This window comes from Lemur catta, chromosome 3 (assembly GCF_020740605.2).
Source record: "Lemur catta isolate mLemCat1 chromosome 3, mLemCat1.pri, whole genome shotgun sequence".
In the NCBI taxonomy this organism is placed as follows: Eukaryota; Metazoa; Chordata; class Mammalia; order Primates; family Lemuridae; genus Lemur; species Lemur catta.
In genome coordinates this window covers 108106318-108124398 of record NC_059130.1, presented here as the reverse complement: position 1 = coordinate 108124398, position 18081 = coordinate 108106318, and the positions used below count along the sequence as shown (strand labels likewise).

The 18081-nt window shown below is 51.5% G+C and overlaps 2 protein-coding genes across 3 annotated transcripts in view; one reads left to right on the top strand and one right to left on the bottom strand.

Moving 5' to 3' along the window:
- The first annotated feature begins 252 nt into the window (after positions 1 to 252).
- CD52 (CD52 molecule) lies at positions 253 to 1924 on the top strand. The gene is made up of 2 exons (XM_045545887.1): positions 253 to 416; positions 1589 to 1924. Exons 1-2 carry the CDS (start codon positions 363 to 365, stop codon positions 1715 to 1717), a joined length of 183 nt encoding a protein of 60 aa, XP_045401843.1. The 5' UTR covers positions 253 to 362; the 3' UTR covers positions 1718 to 1924.
- Positions 1925 to 3181: 1257 nt separating this feature from the next.
- The window catches only part of CRYBG2 (crystallin beta-gamma domain containing 2), a 25312-nt gene continuing 10412 nt past the window's right edge, over positions 3182 to 18081 (bottom strand). Inside the window, exons 6-20 of one of the 2 annotated variants that reach the window (XM_045545883.1) lie at positions 17069 to 17208; positions 16119 to 16245; positions 15792 to 15827; positions 15306 to 15442; positions 15025 to 15151; positions 14613 to 14752; positions 14379 to 14505; positions 14158 to 14190; positions 13903 to 14015; positions 8709 to 8838; positions 7188 to 7327; positions 6685 to 6808; positions 5004 to 5162; positions 3447 to 3606; positions 3182 to 3353 (exon numbers count right to left, since the gene is read on the bottom strand). In XM_045545883.1, coding sequence (XP_045401839.1) covers positions 3265 to 3353; positions 3447 to 3606; positions 5004 to 5162; positions 6685 to 6808; positions 7188 to 7327; positions 8709 to 8838; positions 13903 to 14015; positions 14158 to 14190; positions 14379 to 14505; positions 14613 to 14752; positions 15025 to 15151; positions 15306 to 15442; positions 15792 to 15827; positions 16119 to 16245; positions 17069 to 17208 — 1782 coding nt within the window. In that variant the 3' untranslated portion in view covers positions 3182 to 3264. Of the gene's footprint in view, positions 3354 to 3446; positions 3607 to 5003; positions 5163 to 6684; positions 6809 to 7187; positions 7328 to 8708; positions 8839 to 13902; positions 14016 to 14157; positions 14191 to 14378; positions 14506 to 14612; positions 14753 to 15024; positions 15152 to 15305; positions 15443 to 15791; positions 15828 to 16118; positions 16246 to 17068; positions 17209 to 18081 lie in introns of those variants that run through there. The other variant, XM_045545884.1, reaches the window with a different exon arrangement.

Here is an 18081-nt window from a genome sequence, read left to right as displayed (position 1 = left end):
TTTCTGGCCCAGGGTCTCGAGTTAGTAAGTGATGAGACTCTGCCCAGGACGCACCAAGCCCAAGCCTGCAGTGGCCCTCAGCTTGCCTACCGCCCACACCGTTTTGGCCTGTTCCGTCTCCAGAACTCATCGCTTTAGAACCTGGGGCCTGCTGTCATTAACCCTGAGACCTGTAGAAAGGAAGCAGCACCCTCCCCCACCCTGTAGGCCCTCCTCCCTCTCTCTCCCCTACCCCGCCTCCCCTGACCCCAGGTTCAAAAGCAGCCGACAGAGGACTGCACACAGCCCTGCGCTCATCATTCATTGCTCATCGCACTCATCGCCAGAGCTGCTGCCAAGAGAGCCTCCAAGATCCTCCCACGATGAAAGGCTTCCTCTTCCTCTTCCTCACCATCAGCCTCCTGCTTATGATTCAGGTAAGAGCAGTCTCTCAGAGCCCCTGGCACCACTGCCAGGACTCCCCAAACCTACGTGGCATGGCAGGGAGGAAACTCAGGCTCCCAGAGACCCAGCCTTCTCCCTGGGGAGTAGAGGCAGAAAGGCCCCAACGGGGGAACCAGGGATGCAGGGGACCTGGCTGCTTAGCCTTCTAGCCCTTCTGGCTGGGGCTGGATTGCTTGAGGGCTGCCCCTGACAGAAGCCTGAATCCACAGCTGGGAGCACTTGCAGGGTGCCAGGCACGCCGAGGCACCCAAGGGGTGCTGTGGGATAACAGGGAATTAGGAGCCTTGGGAAGACAGCCCTGGGCGAGAATGGCACGGACCCACAGGCAGCCTGCGGAGATGGTCCTGGAGGGCCAGGAGATGTCCAAGTGGAGCCCGCTCTGGTTCTGGAGGTGGTGGGGGACTCCCATTCCCACTAGTCCCCCGCTGGAGAGAAGTCTGGATATTTGGAAATCCAGAACTCTCCCACTGCGGAAACAGCTGGAGTCTCAAAACCAACTGCTATTGCAGAAGGCAGCTTTGGTAGCACCCCATGTGCCCAGGGACACGAGTCAGTGTGGGAGACAGGGGCCATCAAGTTCCTGATCAGGAACAGCTTGCTCAAGCATCAAGAACAGCTTGATCACCATCAAAAACAGCTTAATCTCCATCCAGGGCAGCTTTAGTTGCAGCTTGATCAAGCATTAAGGACAGCTTGATCACCATCTGGCCATTTCCCACCCACCCACCCACACTTGGCCAAGTGCTTCTCACTCAGCCCCAGCTCATGTGACCCTCACAGCTGCAATGAACTTCTCCCGATTCAGAAAGTGAGGAAACTGAGCTCAGAGGCCAAGCCCCTTGCTGGGCTAGTAAGGTCAAGAGCTCGGGCTCCCCTGTCTCCCTGTATTCTGGGCTGGAGGGGCTGGTGGCCCAGGAGAGAGGAAAGGAAAGGTTCTGTGGGGATGGGCCAGGGACCACCATTGTCCCTCCCCTTGTCAAGGCAGGAATCAGCCAAACATCCTGACAGGACGTTGTGGTGTAGGTCGTGGTTATGTGGGACAGAACTGAGGACTGTTTTATGGAGTTGCAGGAGGGGACTGTGTCTTTAACGAACAGCAGATTCAAACGTGCCCCCTGAGCATCCCCTGCTTCTCCTCTTGCAGATACAAATTGGAGTCTTGGGAAACGAGACCAGCAGTGGGAACGAGGTCCTGGCGTTCCGTGACATGGGCGGAGGCAGCTTCCTTTTGTTCCTGACCAACACCCTGATACACCTCTTCCACCTCAGCTGAGGTGATGTGCCCCAGCTGCCTGAAACAGCTGCCACAGTCACTAGCAAGAGAATCCCTCCTGATCCCTGGGAGGGGCTGGTGTCAGATCACCGGGAGGTAGAAATCGACAGGCAGGGCTGTGGGGGCAGTGGCCACCTGGGGCAGTACTGATGGGGCAGGGCAGGCAGCCCCCGGCCGGGGGTCAATAAAGTTATCCTCATTCTTCGAGTGGGGCCCTGTGTGTGGTCACTGGACATTGCTGGGCCCCAAGAGCCAGGTGTGCAGCAGCACCACGGAGCTCCCCAGGCCCCCGCCTGCAGGGAAGGTGGCGCCAGGGAGCCCACAGCCCAGTGCTGAGAGGGACCAGGCCCAGAACCTGGCATCCTCACCAACCCCTTCAGGCGCGTTTCCTGCAGTTGGCCCTGGGTGTTTGGGAATGATGGTCCCAGAGACCCCACCACCCAGCCCCAGACCTTGGACATCCCAGGCCCAGAGAGCCCCTACGCCAGTAATGGGTGTCCCCAGAATGACAGATCCAGGGAGATCCTCAGTCCCAGAAATACACCCCCTCATTATCTGGGTCCCAAGAAAACCCACCCCCCAAGCAACTGGGGGCTGTAGAACGATGACTGGGCAGCTGTCTACTCCCCACCCCCTACCCACGGGCTGGCAAGGCAGGAAGGACAAACAGCTGCTCTAACCATTCCTACTCTCCTGGGCTTGGGGTGTGGAGTTGGGAGCTGCAGAGAGGAAAGGGAGCCCCAGAGCAGCCCCCAAGGGCCCCTCCCTTCTCAGCGTCTTCCTTGAGGACCTCGGGGGACAGAGGGAGCTCCTCTTCTTCTGTGTCCTGTCCTCTCTGAGCTGGGTTAGGGACCCAGCCCCCTGTCCTGGCTTCTTAGACTGAGGCCAAGCCTTTAGACCTTGAGCCCAGAGTTGGGGGAAGTAGAGTGGAGCCCTGAGGGCACAGCCCTTTGGGGTGTGGCCCCACTCAGCTCTCTTGCCTGGCGCACTGAGCTTCTGTTTTCACCCCTGGACTTGTCTGCATCCTAGAACATTTCCCCTCTGCTCCTGGAACCTGGCTAACTGCTTCCCACTACTCCATCTCAGCTGAGCGCCCTCCTCCAGGCAGCCGGTTTAGGTTCGGGCTCTGTGCGTCCCTCCACTTCTGTTCCTACCCTACCACGGATGCATCACCCTACCTGTCGAATTCTGGCCTGCGAGTTCCCTGAGAGTGCACAGCCCAGTGCAGACCCCACCCAGGGCAAGCTCAGGGAACACATGGTCTGGGTGATGGCCCAAGACGCGCTCCGCAGGCAGGCTGGTCCCAGTGCTCCCTCTGGTGGCAGAGGGAGGCTGTACATCTGCGCCCCAAGGCTGGAGCCCAGGGAAGCCGCCAGCCTGAGTGTGAGAAGGCGGCAGGTGCACAAATCTTCACTCTACCTGCAAATATCAAGGTGCACAAAGATGAGGACACCTGGCGGTATATTAGAAAATAGCTTATTTTACAACAAAAACCTATAAAAACATGCATCCCAGCAAACGCCTCCAGGGCTGGGGGTGGGAGGTGTTCAAAGCACGTGGATGGTCCAGATTTGGGACACCCTCTCCTTGGCCAGCTCCCATAGCACCACGTGGTCCCGGTCATAGCCCCGGCCACCTGGAGGTGAGGGATTAAGAGGGGGAGATAGAACTGGGGACCCGCTGCCATCAGCCCCCTCAGAGGCCCACTCCCACGCACACCCCACATTACCCTTCACGTCCAGGATCTGGCCTTCGAACATCTGGCTGCAGATGTGGCCTGATTCATTGATGCTCCACGTCTGGCGCGGCAGGCGGCTCTCAGCCCACAGTACCACCTTGGAACCTGGGCTGGGGGGTCCAATCACCTGCAGGCTCATGGTGGGGGCCACCTGAGGCCCCAGGAGGTTATCAGGCACTGCTCCCCCCACAGGGACTCCACCATACCCAAGACACCCTTGACACATGTGGCTTTGAATCCTGGTTCTAGGGACTGAAATCCTGGACAAGTCTCTTAACCCTCTGAGCTTCAGTTTCCCTAGGGATGGGAGTTTCCAAAGGCTGGTTTTTGTGAGGGTTCAATGTAAGAAACCATAACAAGGCTGGAAAAATATTAACTCCTCCAGGAAGCCTTCCATCATTGACTACTAAAGCCCAGGCTTTAGCATCAGACAAACCTGCACACATTTACTGGCTGTGTGACTTTCAGCAAAATACTTAACCTCTCTGTTCTCACCTATAAAATGAGGAGTATAATAGGACCTGTCCTGTAGTGCTCTAGACTAAGGATTACAGGAGGCATTTGTGTGAAGGGCACCTCACACATAGTCTTCTCTCTCATTCCAAGGAAAGGACAAAACTTCTCAATGGCCTACAAAGACCTCCACTCCCCATAACCTTTCCGCCCTCATCTCCTGCTACTCCCCCTCACTCACTTCACTCCAGCCACTCAGGTAGACTTGCTTGTCCTACAAAATGCCAGGCATGTTCCCCCATCAGGGGCTTTGCACTTGCTGTTCCCTCTGACATCTGCACAGCTGCCTCCCTCCAACGTCACCTTCTCGGGAAGGGCCCCTTTGTCAGAGCTACCTGATACTCTCTACTCTCCTTTCCTGATTTCTCTTTCCTCTCTTGCACTTTCATCCTCTAAGACACTAAGATATTTTACTTTAAATCAGTTGTTTCTGTCTCTCCCCACTAGGACGCAAGCTTCAGGAGGGCAGGAGTCATTTCTCACTGCTGTATCCCTGTCACCTAAAACAGGGCCTGGCACATAGTAGGAGCTCAGGAAATGTCTGTGGAGTGAATCTATTATTATTAACAGGATTCAAGTTCTGTCACAAGATATCAGAGCTAGGGAGTCCCTTAGAACCGTGGTCCCCAACCCCGGGCCACAGCCTGGTACAGGCTCTACTAGGAAACGGGCCACGCATCACCACCTGAGCTCCGAACCATTCCCTCCTCCCCACGACACCCCACCTCCCTTCCCCTGGTCTATGGAAAAATTATCTTCCATGAAACCGGTCCCTGGTGCCAAAAAGGTTGGGGACCGCTGCCTTAGAAAGATTTGGTTCAGTGCTCTTGTTTTACAGACTGAGGCCCAGAGAAGAGTATGACTTGCCCAGAGAATGCAGGGTACACAGCCTCCCCAGGGTCCTGGCTTCTGTGTACATCTCTCTGCATCTGTGGCCCAGGGTGTGTCCTGTTCCCGACTGGGCTGGCACTCCCCAAGGTGGGCCTGCAAATGCCTGGGGCCTGGGAGTCCCCGTCCTGGCCCCTACATCAGTACCTGGTTCTTCAGCAGCCCATCCTCATAGTACCAGATGCAGCTGCCTCCAGCTCGGGGATCGGAGACCACCACACGGCCTGCCTTCATGTCCTCCACGTGGTCCGGCACTGCCAGGAATCCCCCCAGTGCTGCATTCCAGAGGCGGAAATAAACCCGGCGCTGGTGGTGGGGAGAGGCTGAGTCAGGGGTCCCGGGCAGGGATGCCCCAACCTGGGCCACCAGTACCCTCAACTCTGGACTCTCCAGTATCAAGGTCCCAAGCGCTCCTTCCTGCCTCCAAACTTTCCTTGACCCCGCTTCTAAGTCACCCTTCTACATACACATAAGGAGGGCACACGCATCATACACACACACACACACACACACACACACACACAGTTCCATGTTCATAGATACCCACAGATGTGTGCAGAGGGACGAACTGACAGATAACACTCATGGTCCACATGGTGGCACAGAAGTTCACAGAAAACACAAACACTGGACACATGCAGCCACACAAAGTCACACATCCTAACCAATGTGTCCTAACCTCTGTGCCGGGCACCTCTGTTTGCTACAAAGACAGCTGTGTGTAGGAATACAGATGTGCACACCATGTTGAAGACGGCCCTACTGGGGTGGACACTGGGCTACAGACATCAGACCTGGCCCTGCCACAAATCAGCTGGGGGTCTTAGATGGTGGCAACAGTAATAATAATAATAAAAAATAATCGCAGCTAATGTTTGTTGAGTGCTTACCCACCCAAGCACTGTTCTAAGGGTTTTGCATACATTATTTATCTTCAATCGTCAAAACAAACCTATGACACATATTATTCCCATTTTAAAGATGAGGAAATGGAGGTCTGAGGAAGTACAGTACCTCCCCAAGATTGCAGAGCAAATCCTTATCTACTTCTGTGGGCCTTTATTTCCCCATCTGTAAAATGTGAGGAGTGGAGATAATCTCCAAGATTCCTTCCAGCAATGATGTTATGAGAGAGGGAATACAGGGACTACAGAAATATCCTCATACAAAGACACGCATTCTCAGCAGTGTCACAGGTGCAAGCATGCACGGCCATAAATACGCACCTACAGACACACATGCACGCACGCACACACACACACACACACACACACACACAGAGGTCATTGCTAGAGCACACAGATACATGGACACAAATAATATCATGGGCACAGAAATACCCTCCGATGGGCACACACCTGCAGACACACGTACACACAGTGCCCATGGCTGTGCTGCCAAGTAAGTGCACGTGTGCATCAGTGATACCCACATCCCGACGTGCAGCCAGACAGTCAGAAACACACATGCAGACACAGTGTTTCCCCAAATGAGGTGTGGTCACTACCAGTGGGTGGCACGGGAGATCATTTTTAGTCCTATGTGGATAAACTTATTTTTGCAAATTTAATGGTAATATATTTATTATAATGTCTGTTAAGAAAAAATCATACATACACATCAAACGCATGACTTTATGGACATTATTCCTTAGGACAAGGATAAAGTAAAACAAAAGTGAGTTGATTTAGAGAAAAATATTAAGTAGATAATGGTTCAAGAGAAATGATGATGTGGCAAAATTGTGACAGAAGTACACAAATGCTGTGTTTGGGGAACACACAGATAGACACACACCCAGACAGGCCCACCCAGACACGCTACTCACCTGCTTGATGGGGTAGAGGGAGCCCACCCTCTGCGTGCCGCTGTAGGTCAGCCAGTTGGTGATCTCACAGCTGCCTACCAGCCACTGGCGGCCCCGGAAGTCGCTGTGCTCACACAGCACCCAGCTGGGCCCAGCAGGTGCCAGGGACACAGACACACATGCACAGAGACAGACAGGTAGAGGAGGAGGCAAGGACGTCAGAACATTCTCCACCCACTCTTCTCTCATGCTGGGACCCCGCTGCATGGGATTAGGGTCCTGAGGCAGGAGGAGGAGGCTGGGAAGTAGGTTGGGGGTTTGCAGAACAAGGTAGGTCCTGCGAGGCCCACCAGCCAGGGCCCTTCTCAGTCTGCACTTCCCTCCTTCCCGGCTCTCAGGGGAGGGGGCAGAAGTGGGGCTGGGGAGAGGCCAGAGGCTCTGGGATCTCATCCCTCTACTCCTCCCTGCCAGCTGTCCCCGCATACCGGCCGCCTCCGCTCCCAGCCTCCCCACAGCGCACTCACATGCCCCCCTTGATCCGCACGGACAGCACGTGGTTGTTGAAGCCCTCTGCTTGCAGGCTCCGCACCTCCCCGCTGAGCTCGATCTCCTTCCCCTCAAAGCACTCGAGTCCATACAGGAAGATGGAGGGCTCTGAGAAGTACTGGGGGCCCAGGGGACGGAGGACAGTGAGGCCATGAGAGCCTGAGTCCCGACAGCCCCCCAGCCCCAGACATCCAGACTCCCAGATGTATACTTCAGGCCTTCTTCCCTCCTGAGCTCTGTCCCACAGGGCCACTGACTCCCGGACACTGCCAGCTAAGTGTCCCGGATCCTCAAATGCAGCATGTGCCAGACTGGGCCCGGGTTTCCCCCTCAAACCTCCTTTCCAGTAAATGGCACTTCCAAGAACCAACAGCCAGGCTGGAAACCTGGGGCTCATTCTATATCCTCTCCTTGTCATCATCACCATAGCAACAATCCTGGTGATGACAGCGCTTCTCATTTCTTCGGGACTTACTACATGCCAGATTCGGTGCTAAGCACTTTATCTGATCTCATTATGACACTTCAACAACTCTATAAGGTAGATCCTATTATTATCCCCATTTAATGGAGGGGAAACTGAGGCTGGAGAGGGTAAACTGCTTGTTCAAGGCCCTAAAGCTGGGCTTCAGAAGTAGATCTGTCTTCAGAGCCCAACACACAGTTGTAAGGGGCTTGGACTCTGGAGTCAGCTGCCTGGGGACAAGCCTGGCTCTGCCTGTCACCAGCTGTGTGACCTGGAGCGAGTTGCCAGAGCACTCTGTGCCTCAGTTTCTACAACTGGAAAAGGAGATAATAATGGTAACACACCTCTTAGGATTGTGGTGAGGATTAAAGGCCTTAGTTCATGGGAAGCCTTTTAAATGCCACCTGGCACATGCTACGTGCTCAGTAAGCGTCAGTTGTTCTGACTGGGTGTTGCCCACGCAGTCAGTCACCAAGCCCTACAGACGCCAGGTCTTTATTTTGGCCCATTTCACTTCCATCCATCTCTTCCCAGGTCCAGGGTATCACCGTCTATTCTGGGTCGCTCTAGCAGCAACCCTACTGCCTTGTCCCGTCTGCAGCAGAGCCATCTGCCTAGTTGGTCCTGTTACTCCTCCCCGTAGGGAACATCACCTGGGCAGCACTGGCCCCTGCTCCAGGGATGGGAGAGATTAACACCCGAGTGCTGATTAACATCCCTGAACTACTTTTGTATCTGGATACCCCACTCTGTGTGTAATCTTTATGTCCATGTGACCATGTGCTCCTTGAAGGCAGAGCCGTGTCCAATGTGTGCAGAGTCCTCAGGTCCCATTTTCATGGGTGCTCAATGGATAGTGAGTAAATTGAACTGGCTTTGAAGCCCAGAGTCAAGGAGACTTGGGCGGTTCTGACAAAGACTGAATTCAACCCCCACCCAAGCTCACTAGGCAGCAAGAAGAGGGTCTGTGCCCAGGACCCCCTGCAGCAACCTCTACCTCCAGGGTTGCCTGGAATTGGACGGAGAAACTCACCAGGGGTACCTTCCGGAGAGAGCCCAGGACTGTGGAGGCCAGGCAGCCCATGGCCGTGAGAGTGGGGAATTCGCCCTCAGAGAGAATGTGCTGGTCACCTTCAAAGTTCTTCTCATCAAACAGGATCCAGCTGGGGAAGGGGAAGAATGGAGAAGGTGAGCGGGTATCTGAGCCTACCCTGTGCTCGGCCTGCCCAGGCTCCTCGCGATGCACAAGAAGGGACACAGACTTGATCATGTTCTCCTAGCCCAAGGGAAGTCAAGGATGAACAGGCACTGCAGCAGCAGGGACTAAGGTCAGACTTAAGAAAGCACTGAATGAAGTCCTACTGCCCCTATGGAGGGGAATTTGGCAATATTAAACGAAACTCCATGGCAATTACTCAACAACCTCATATCTAGGAATCTATCTCAAGGACACCTTTCAAAGATATGAAATGACACACACACACAAGGCTATTCATTAGAGCACTGTTTGCAATAGCTAAGAGAGGAATCAGCCCAAATGTCCACTACTAGGGAATTGGCTGAATAAGCTAAGAAAACATAGAGTATAACGTAGCAGTTAAGAGGAATGAGAAAGTGCTCTTAAAGGGATGTAAATTCTCACCCCAGTTAAAATGGCTTTTCTTCAAAAGACAGATAATAACAAATGCTGCCAGGATGTGGAGAAAGAGGAACACTTGTACACTCTTGGTGGGAATGTAAATTAGTATACCCTCTATGGACAACAGTATGGAGGTTCCTCAAAAAACTAAAAATAGAACTACCATATAATCTAGCAATCCTACTGCTAGGTATGTATCTAAAAGAAAGAAAATCAGTATATCAAAGAGATATCCGCACTCCCATGTATACTGCAGCACTATTCACAATAGCCAAGATTCGGAATCAACCTAAGTGTCTATCAACAGATGTACAGATAAAGAAAATGTGGTGCATATACATAACACAATATTATTCAGCCATAAATAGGAATAAAATTCTGTCATTTGCAACAACATGGATGGAAGTGGAGGCCATTATGTTAAATGAAATAAGCCAGACAACAGAAAGACAAATTTCACATGTTCTCATTCATATGTGGGAGCTAAAAATTAAAACAACTGAACTCACAGAGAGTAGATAGAGAGCAGAATGATGGTTACCAAAGGCTGGGACGGGTAGCAAAGGGCAGGGGGGCATAAAGCGGGAATGGTTAATGGGTGCAAAAATACAGTTACATAGAATGAGTAAGATCTAGTATTTTATAGAACAGAGTGACTACAGTCAACAGTAAGTTATTGTATATTTTAAAATAACTAAAAGAGTGGAATTAGAATGTTCCTAACACAAAGGATAAATGGTTAAGGTGTTGGACACCCCAATTAGCCTGACTTAATCATTATAGATTGTATATCTTTATCAAAACAGCACATGTACCCTATAAAGATACACACCTATAATGTACCCATGATAATGAAAAATGAAAAAATTTTTAAAAGGGATATAAAATGATCTCCAAATAGTTAAATGAAAAAAATCAGACATATAACAATGTTTACAGTACATGTCCTTAAAAGACTGAAATATAGGCTGGGCGTGGTGGCTCACGCCTGTCATCTCAGCACTTTGGGAGGCTGAGGCAGGCAGATCACTTGAGTCCAGGAGTTGAGACCAGCCTGAGCAAGAGTGAGACCCCATCTTTAGAAAAAAAAATAGAAAAATTAGCCAGGCATGGTGGCCTGCACCTGTAGTCCCAGCTACTTAGGAGGCTGACACAGGAAGATCACTTGAGCCCAGGAGTCTGAGGTTGCAGTGAGCTATGATGAGGTCACTGCACTCCAGCCTGGGCAACAGAGTGAGACCCTATCTCAAAACAAAACGAAACAAAACAAACAAATAAAAAAGATTGAAATGTAACTCACATACCATAAAATTCACTCTTTTAAAATACGCAATTCAGTGTTTTTTTTAGTATATTTACCAGGCTGTAGAATGCTCCTTCTTGTGTAAGGAAATGGGGAAGGAGGGAAACAAAATAGACTTGGTTTCTATAGGTATATGTAAATTTATTATGAGTATATATTTGCTTATATCTTCAAAAAGAAACAATGGATAAATAAACCAAACACTAAAAAAATGATTCCCTATAGGGGAGGGAGGGGAAAAAGTGTCAGAGACAGAGAGGGAAGCTATTGGCTTTGAAACTGTTACAGACTGAATGTTTGCATATCCCCAAAATCATATGTTAAAGCCCTAACCCTCAAAGTAATGGTATTTAGAGGCAGGACCTTTGGGAGGTAATTAAGTTTAGATGAGGCCATGAGGGTGGGACCCACAATGGGACTAGTGTCCTTATAAGAAGAGACAGGAGCTCACACTCTCTCTCTACTAATGTGAGAACACAGCAAGAAAGCAGAGAGTCCTGACTGGGGAACTGAATTGGTCAGTACCTTCTTGGACTTCTCACCTCCAGAACTGTGAGAAAATAAATTTCTGCTTTTTAAACCAAGCAGTCTATGGTATTTTGTTATAGCAGCCTGAGCTAAGATAGGAACCATGTAAATATTTCATGTAATTTAAAAAACAGAATGAAATAAAATGAAAAGTATTCCTAAAAATTGAAAATAAATAAAATAAATGAATCTAACCTGATAGGTTGGTGACATAAACATACATTAAAAAGTATGATTTCAAATGTCTTTAAAGCATAGTATTTGGAACTATATATACCTAACGGGATGTACACGAATGCCCTGAGGACAAAAAGATCCACAAGAAACCTTAAACTTCATTCAGTGGTTTTAACTGTTAGTGGTAATATGGGTATTATATTAATAATTTTGAAACATACCTAGCATGCAGATTTTGATCTTTAAATATCACTTCCCACTGAAAGGAATCAGGGTTCCTTGGGAAATGGCTAATTCCAGGTTTGGGGCAAAAAATGTACAAAATGATCTTGTTCATCTTATTCTACCCAGGAAGTTATCAAAACTACTGGGGTTGGCCGGGCCCGGTGGCTCACGCCTGTTATCCTAGCACTCTAGGAGGCCGAGGCAGGTGGATCGCTCGAGGTCAGGAGTTCGAGACCAGCCTGAGCAAGAGCGAGACCCCCGTCTCTACTAAAAAAATAGAAAGAAATTATCTGGCCAACTAAAAATAGATATAGAAAAAATTAGCCGGGCACAGTGGCGCATGCCTATAGTCCCAGCTACTTGGGAGGCTGAGGCAGTAGGATCAGCTTAAGCCCAGGAGTTTGAGGTTGCTGTGAGCTAGGCTGATGCCACGGCACTCACTCTAGCCAGGGCAACAGAGCGAGACTCTGTCTCAAAAAACAAACCAACAAACAAACAAAAAACTACTGGGGTCATATCAAAGGACCCAGAGGCAATTTGAAGGAGCTCCCACTGGCCAAAGATGAAATAATTTGAGCATACAAAAGAATAGTAACTCCAATGGATTGAAGCATATCAATTACATAAAAATCCGTGAGTTCATAACAATACTTTAAAAAAATTGTTATTGGTCGGCTGTGGAAGTTGCTAGAGCACCAATTCAGAAATTATTCTGGAAATTGAAAGAAAGTATCAAATATTAATCCTTGAGAAAGGATCAAACTACCTTTTCTATGTAAACTATTTCAGGTAACCAAATAGTTAAAAAGGGAATGTTCATCTTTATTGAAGCATTCTAACCAGTATGTGTTGAAGGAATAACAAAAATTAGAAAGTCATTCTGTAACCTCTAAAGAAATGATGGGTCTATGCAATTATCATCAATGGATGCTAAAACCATTAGATAAAAGATAAATGGGGAATCTTATAATGTTGGGACTATAATATTATCAAAAATAGGCTGGGCACAGTGGCATGCCCCTATCGTCCCAGCTACTAGGTAGGCTGAGGCAGGAGGATCATTTGAGCCTAGGAATTCAAGGCTGCAGTGCACTATGATCTGTGAATAGCCACTGCACTCCAGCCTGGGCAACATAGCAAGATCCCACCTCTGAAAAAGTAGAAACAAAAAAAAGTAAGACAACCAGACGTTATGTGCCTGCTAATGTGATGCAATGGGAAGTATATGGCACCACCTATATAGTTTTCTTGCCAAAAACCCAAACAGAACAAAACACCCTGAATCTAATCAAGCCTCTACATCCAACAATCAGTTTACAGGAAATATGGGGGACAGAGTAACAAGGTAAAAGACAGTACCACAAGGCAATTAGCTAAATATAAAAGATGGGAAACTTACAGGGCAAATTATTGGGTTTCTTCAAACAAATAAATGCTATAAAACAAGAAGGGAAGGGGAACTGTTATAGATTAGAGACCAAATCTACCAAATGCAATGTGTGGACCTTATTTGGATCTTGAGAAAAACAAGCTAATTTAACCAAAGCATTTTTGAGACAATGGGAGAAATTTGACTGGGTATGAGGTAGTTATTAACAAATCATCATCGCCGGGGCGCGGTGGCTCAAGCCTGTAATCCTAGCACTCTGGGAGGCCGAGGCCGTCGAGGTCAGGAGTTCGAGACCAGCCTGAGCAAGAGCGAGACCTCGTCTCTACTAAAAATAGAAAGAAATTATCTGGCCAACTAAAAATAGATATAGAAAAAATTAGCCGGGCATGGTAGCACATGCCTGTAGTCCCAGCTACTCGGGAGGCTGAGGCAGTAGGATCGCTTAAGCCCAGGAGTTTGAGGTTGCTGTGAGCTAGGCTGATGCCACGGCACTCACTCTAGCCTGGGCAACAGAGCGAGACTTTGTCTCAAAAAAAAAAAAAAAAAAATCATCGTTAATTTTATTAGATGTGATAATGACTTGTGGCTATGTGGGGGGGAAGGTCCTTTCTTATTAGAGATTTACATTGAAGTGTTTACCCATGAAATTTTATGTTGGGTCAGGGATTTAAAATACTTCACTTGAAAAAAAAAGCAGATGGACAGATAAAACAAGATTGGGATTATTTATATTATACTATCTACAGTTTTACATTTTCCGTTAAAACTTTATTTTGTTTGTTTTAAAATTGAATGGCTTGGGGCAGAACTACTAATCTCAAGGTAGCCTAAGAAAGGAAATCGTTTGAACGAAAGAACTTCTTCCTGCAGCCGGGATTCCCAACTGCGTTAAGCGCTCCGAGGCCGCGTCCTGCCCGCCTCGAACCTCTGAGCACACCCCGCCCTGTGCCCCTCCGCGTCCTCACCTGCCGCCGTGGACACGGCAGGACTGGGAGTGGAAGGAGGCGGGCAGAGAGGCCTGGTCATCCTCGAAGGAGATGCGGTCGCCCAGGAAGTCGGGGCCGGAGAAAAGCTGAACCTGGAAGCAGACAGGGGAGGAGGTGCGGGTGGCGGAGGGCGACGGAGTGGGACGCAGAGGGTGGTGAAGACTGGGCGAACTTTGGAACGAGGGGAGACGAGACGTGCGCTCCCACCGGCTCCCTGCGGAGTCCCCTCCTTACCTTCGAGACAAAGTGCAGATCGTGCTCCCCGACCTGAGGAGGGACCAAAGATTCGAGACTTAAAGGGAGCGCCAGCCCCCGGCCCAGCTCCTCCAGGTTTCGGTACTGCCCACCGCGCGGCAACGCCCCCTCGTCCCCGCCCTTTCCCTGGGCCCCGCCCCTCAGAGCCCTTCAGCCCCGCCCCTTCTGCGGGAGCCCCGCCCGCCGCGGCCCGCACGCACCTGTAGGACCGGCTGCAGCGAGGCGAGGGCGCTGTTGCCCGCGCCCCAGTCGTCGCAGTTTCGGTACACGCCCTTCTCCAGCACGTACTGTTCCCCCGAGAAGCCCACCTCCTGGTAGGCCACCCACCTGCGGGAAGGGCGGGGCGTGGGTCGGCGGAGGCGGAACCCGCACCGCTCCCGGAACCGCCCCGGCCCGCCCGTGTCCGCCCCACTCCCGCAGCCGGCATCACTCACACGCCGCTGAGTACGTGGATGGCCTGTGTGCGGGGTCCGTGTCGCACCAGCTCCACGTCCGGCAACGCCTTGCTCACCTCCACACCGTGCCCCTCGAAGTCCATGGCCTCAAACAGCACCACGGCTGGGTCCCCGAAGTCCTGGGCCCCAGGGACAGTCAGGTCTCTCCCGCCCGCGGACAGAAACCCCTGAGAGTGCCCAGACCCTAGGGTCGCAGCCCACCCGGGGAATTAGGGGTGAGGCTGTCAGTGTAGCCTGGAGAAGAGCAGCAAGAGGGAGAGAGGCTAGACTTCAGGGAGCACTTCCAGGGAGAACAGGAAGACGGGGTACAAATTCTTCCCTCCACAAATTGTACTGGGGAAAATCTGGCTGTGGCCAGAGGCAGAGGGATGGCCCAATTGCCCTTGCTTACCGTCCGGATAACCCGCAGGGAGGTCAGCAACTCATCATAGCCTCCCCAGTGTGACCAGTCAGGGTATTCCCCCTCCTCCAGCAGATACTGGTGGCCCCGGAAGCCCTCCTTCTCATAGCCCACCCAGCTGGGGGAAGGGAAGACAGGCAGATTCAGTCGCAGGAAGGCCACGGATGGCTCAGACAGCTGCCCCACCCCTGGGCAGCCCAGGTAGCCCCCCACCCCGAAGGGTAAAGGCCAGTGGGGGAGCTGATGTAGAAGGAAGGGTCCTGAGTCCTCACCAGCCCCCAAGGACTCTCAGGGACCCCACAGAGATCAGGTGAGGGCTCTGGCTGTCCTCTGGCTGCTGAAGGTTGTAGATGTCTCTGCTCACTTCCCAGCTGCGGCCCTGGAAGCCTGGGGCCTCATACACCACAGCCTGGGGGGAAGGGGATGTCAGGATGGTGGAGAGTCATCTGGACCCAAACACACCCAGCCAGCCCAGGAATGGCTCTGCCCAGCACCAGGCAAGAGCGCCCCACCCCCATTCCTCCACCCCCTTACTGAGCCCCATCCCCTTACCTAACTTCTATCTCTACTCTGACCTCTGACCTGGCCCTTACACATCAAAAGCTAGTTCCCAGTGAGCCCATCAGGTTCCATCCCCCCAGACCCAGCTTCTGGCCCCCAGCGCCCTCTTCTCTGGTTTTTCAGTCCAGGCCATTCTAGCCACACACTCAGCCCCCAACACCAAAGGCCTCCTTTGACCTTGAAGCCCAGACTCTTACCTTGGGCTCCCCTGGCTTCTCCACACATGGGCAGCCCTGCAGAGGACACAGAGATGTGACACCAGCCCAGAGGTGAGGAAAGATGGGGCTGAGGACCCCATGATCTTCTTGATCCTGAGACCCTCATGCCTTCCCTCTTTCCAACCCCTCGGGCTAATCCTCCCTCTCCTCCTACCACCCTTCCCAGTAGGAGCTCCCACGGGGTGGTCCCCAAGGGGTGCTGTGTTACACTTTATCTCCCCCTTTCCTACAGACCGCAGGACCATGCTACTTGGGACCAGGGCAGAGCCCAGACCTACCCGCCTGTGGGTGACCCCTGCTCTTTACCAATCTCACGGGCTCCAGGGAGCCCACACTGGGGTCCGTTGTGCCCCAGGCCTCTGAGGTGGGGTACTCTCCAGGTTCCAGGATATAGGGGGTGTCTTCGAAGAATGGTTTTGGGTACAGCAGCCACCTGGGGGAAGGCAGAGAGGCTGTTGCACTCCAGACCCCAAGGGACACAGATTGGTGGAAGGGAGGGAAGGTTTAGAGGGGAGGAGGTTTGCAGCGCAGGCTCCCATCACTGGGGACTCTGGAGGACACTTCAGTCCTCTGTAATCTCTTGCAGTAGCCACTACATTGGTCTCCCTTCCTCTGGCCTTGCCCTCTCTGTAGCTGGAGAGTTCTTTCTGGCACACATACCAGGTTAAAACCCCCAGTGGTTCCCCATTAGCCTCACAATACAGCCCAATGGCACAGCGGCCCTGCCTTCCTCCTGGGCCTCGTCTCTCCCTCCTTGTTACTTACACTGGCGAGGCTGAAATTTTGAAGCTTAGATGTCTCACCTCTGGGCCTTTGCATGTGCTGTTCTCTTTGCCAGATACACTCTTTTCCCCATTCATTCGATTAACAAATATTTAGGGGCATCTACACTGCCAGACCCTGCTTCAGGCATCACGGATACAGTAGTGAACAAAACATACAAAATTCCTGTCCTCGTGGAGCTTAGATTCTCGGGCAACTCATTCCAGCTGAGGTGTCTCCTCCTCCAAAAAGGCTTCTCTGACTCCCACATCCTGCCCCCCGGTGGTTGGTGCCTTCCATGCAGGGACCCTGCTTCTGGATTCCAGAACTCTGGATCCCTATTGTTTGTTTACTTGCCTGTCCCCACCAGTAGGCTGAGCACTTTAGAAGGCAGGAGCTGTGTCCTGTCACCTCTGTGTCCTGTCACCTCTGTGTCCCCAGCACCCAGCACAATGAATGTTAAAGGAAGGGATTCCAGAACAGCCCAGACTCACAGTCCTGCAGAGACAGTGGCAGATGCCACCTTCAGGGGCTTCTCCAGGCCCTGGGGGTCCTTCAAGGCCTCTGTTAGCTTCACCTGCTCGCCCCGAAGCCCCTCATCACAGAACAGGCTGATCTCCGGGATGCTGTAGTCCTGCAGGAGCAGAGGGGAACAAAGTGTAAAACCGCACCTCTTGGAGACTACCTCTGCTCCCCAAGTCTGTCCAGCCAAGGCTCCAGGGAGCTTCTGGATAAACCTTTGTGGCCATCTCTTCAGAAACCAGGATAGTGACTGGGTGTTCTCTGCAAGGTCAGCCAGCCAAGCCTGAGACCAAAGCCCCTGCTGGTCCCTTGCTGGACCTTTGGAACAAGAGACCAAAGTTCCCAGGTGAACCTGCAAAGCGCCATTCCCATCCCCTTGCCTCCGGGCAGCCTGACTTCCAGCCCGATGAGGACATGGGTAAGATGGACAGCCACTTCCTGAGGTTCCCCCTCTGACCCTTCCTTTAGGTACAATTCCTGCCTCTGTCTGGACTGGCTTTGCCTGCACCGCATCCCAGGAAGCAACAGATCCTCTGCATTCTGGGTGTTTCTTCCTCACCAGGACCATTTTCACTCATTCACTCATTCACTCATTCAACAAAGGTTTATGAAGCATCTACTGAGTGCAAGGCACTGTGCTATCCCACGTCCTTTAATCCTGCCCATGGGTGTTACTAATCCATTCACAGACAAGGAAAGTGAGGCTCAGCGAAGTTAAGACACCTGCCCAAGGTCACACAGCTTGTAAGTAGCAGACCAAACACAGAGTAGTGTAGTTTTTGTTCACTGTTGCAACCTAGCACCTCCCACGCACTTGGCACACAACAGGTGCCCAATCAGTGCTGAATGGATCAAATGAATTCCAGACCATCTGACTTCAAAGCCTTTGTTTTTCTCTTGTAGCTCGTTACCTCCCACATGAAGATGAATTTATTGTGAGAAGCTCACAATTAACTGTCCACAAACATTTGTGTGTTTCTGGAGA

Excerpts from the sequence above, each read along its gene's own strand:
- CD52 (XM_045545887.1), top strand. The coding sequence starts at position 363 with ATGAAAGGCTTCCTCTTCCTCTTCCTCACCATCAGCCTCCTGCTTATG. Across the intron at positions 417-1,588 it reads GCCTCCTGCTTATGATTCAG|ATACAAATTGGAGTCTTGGG; the intron begins GTAAGAGCAGTC and ends CTCCTCTTGCAG.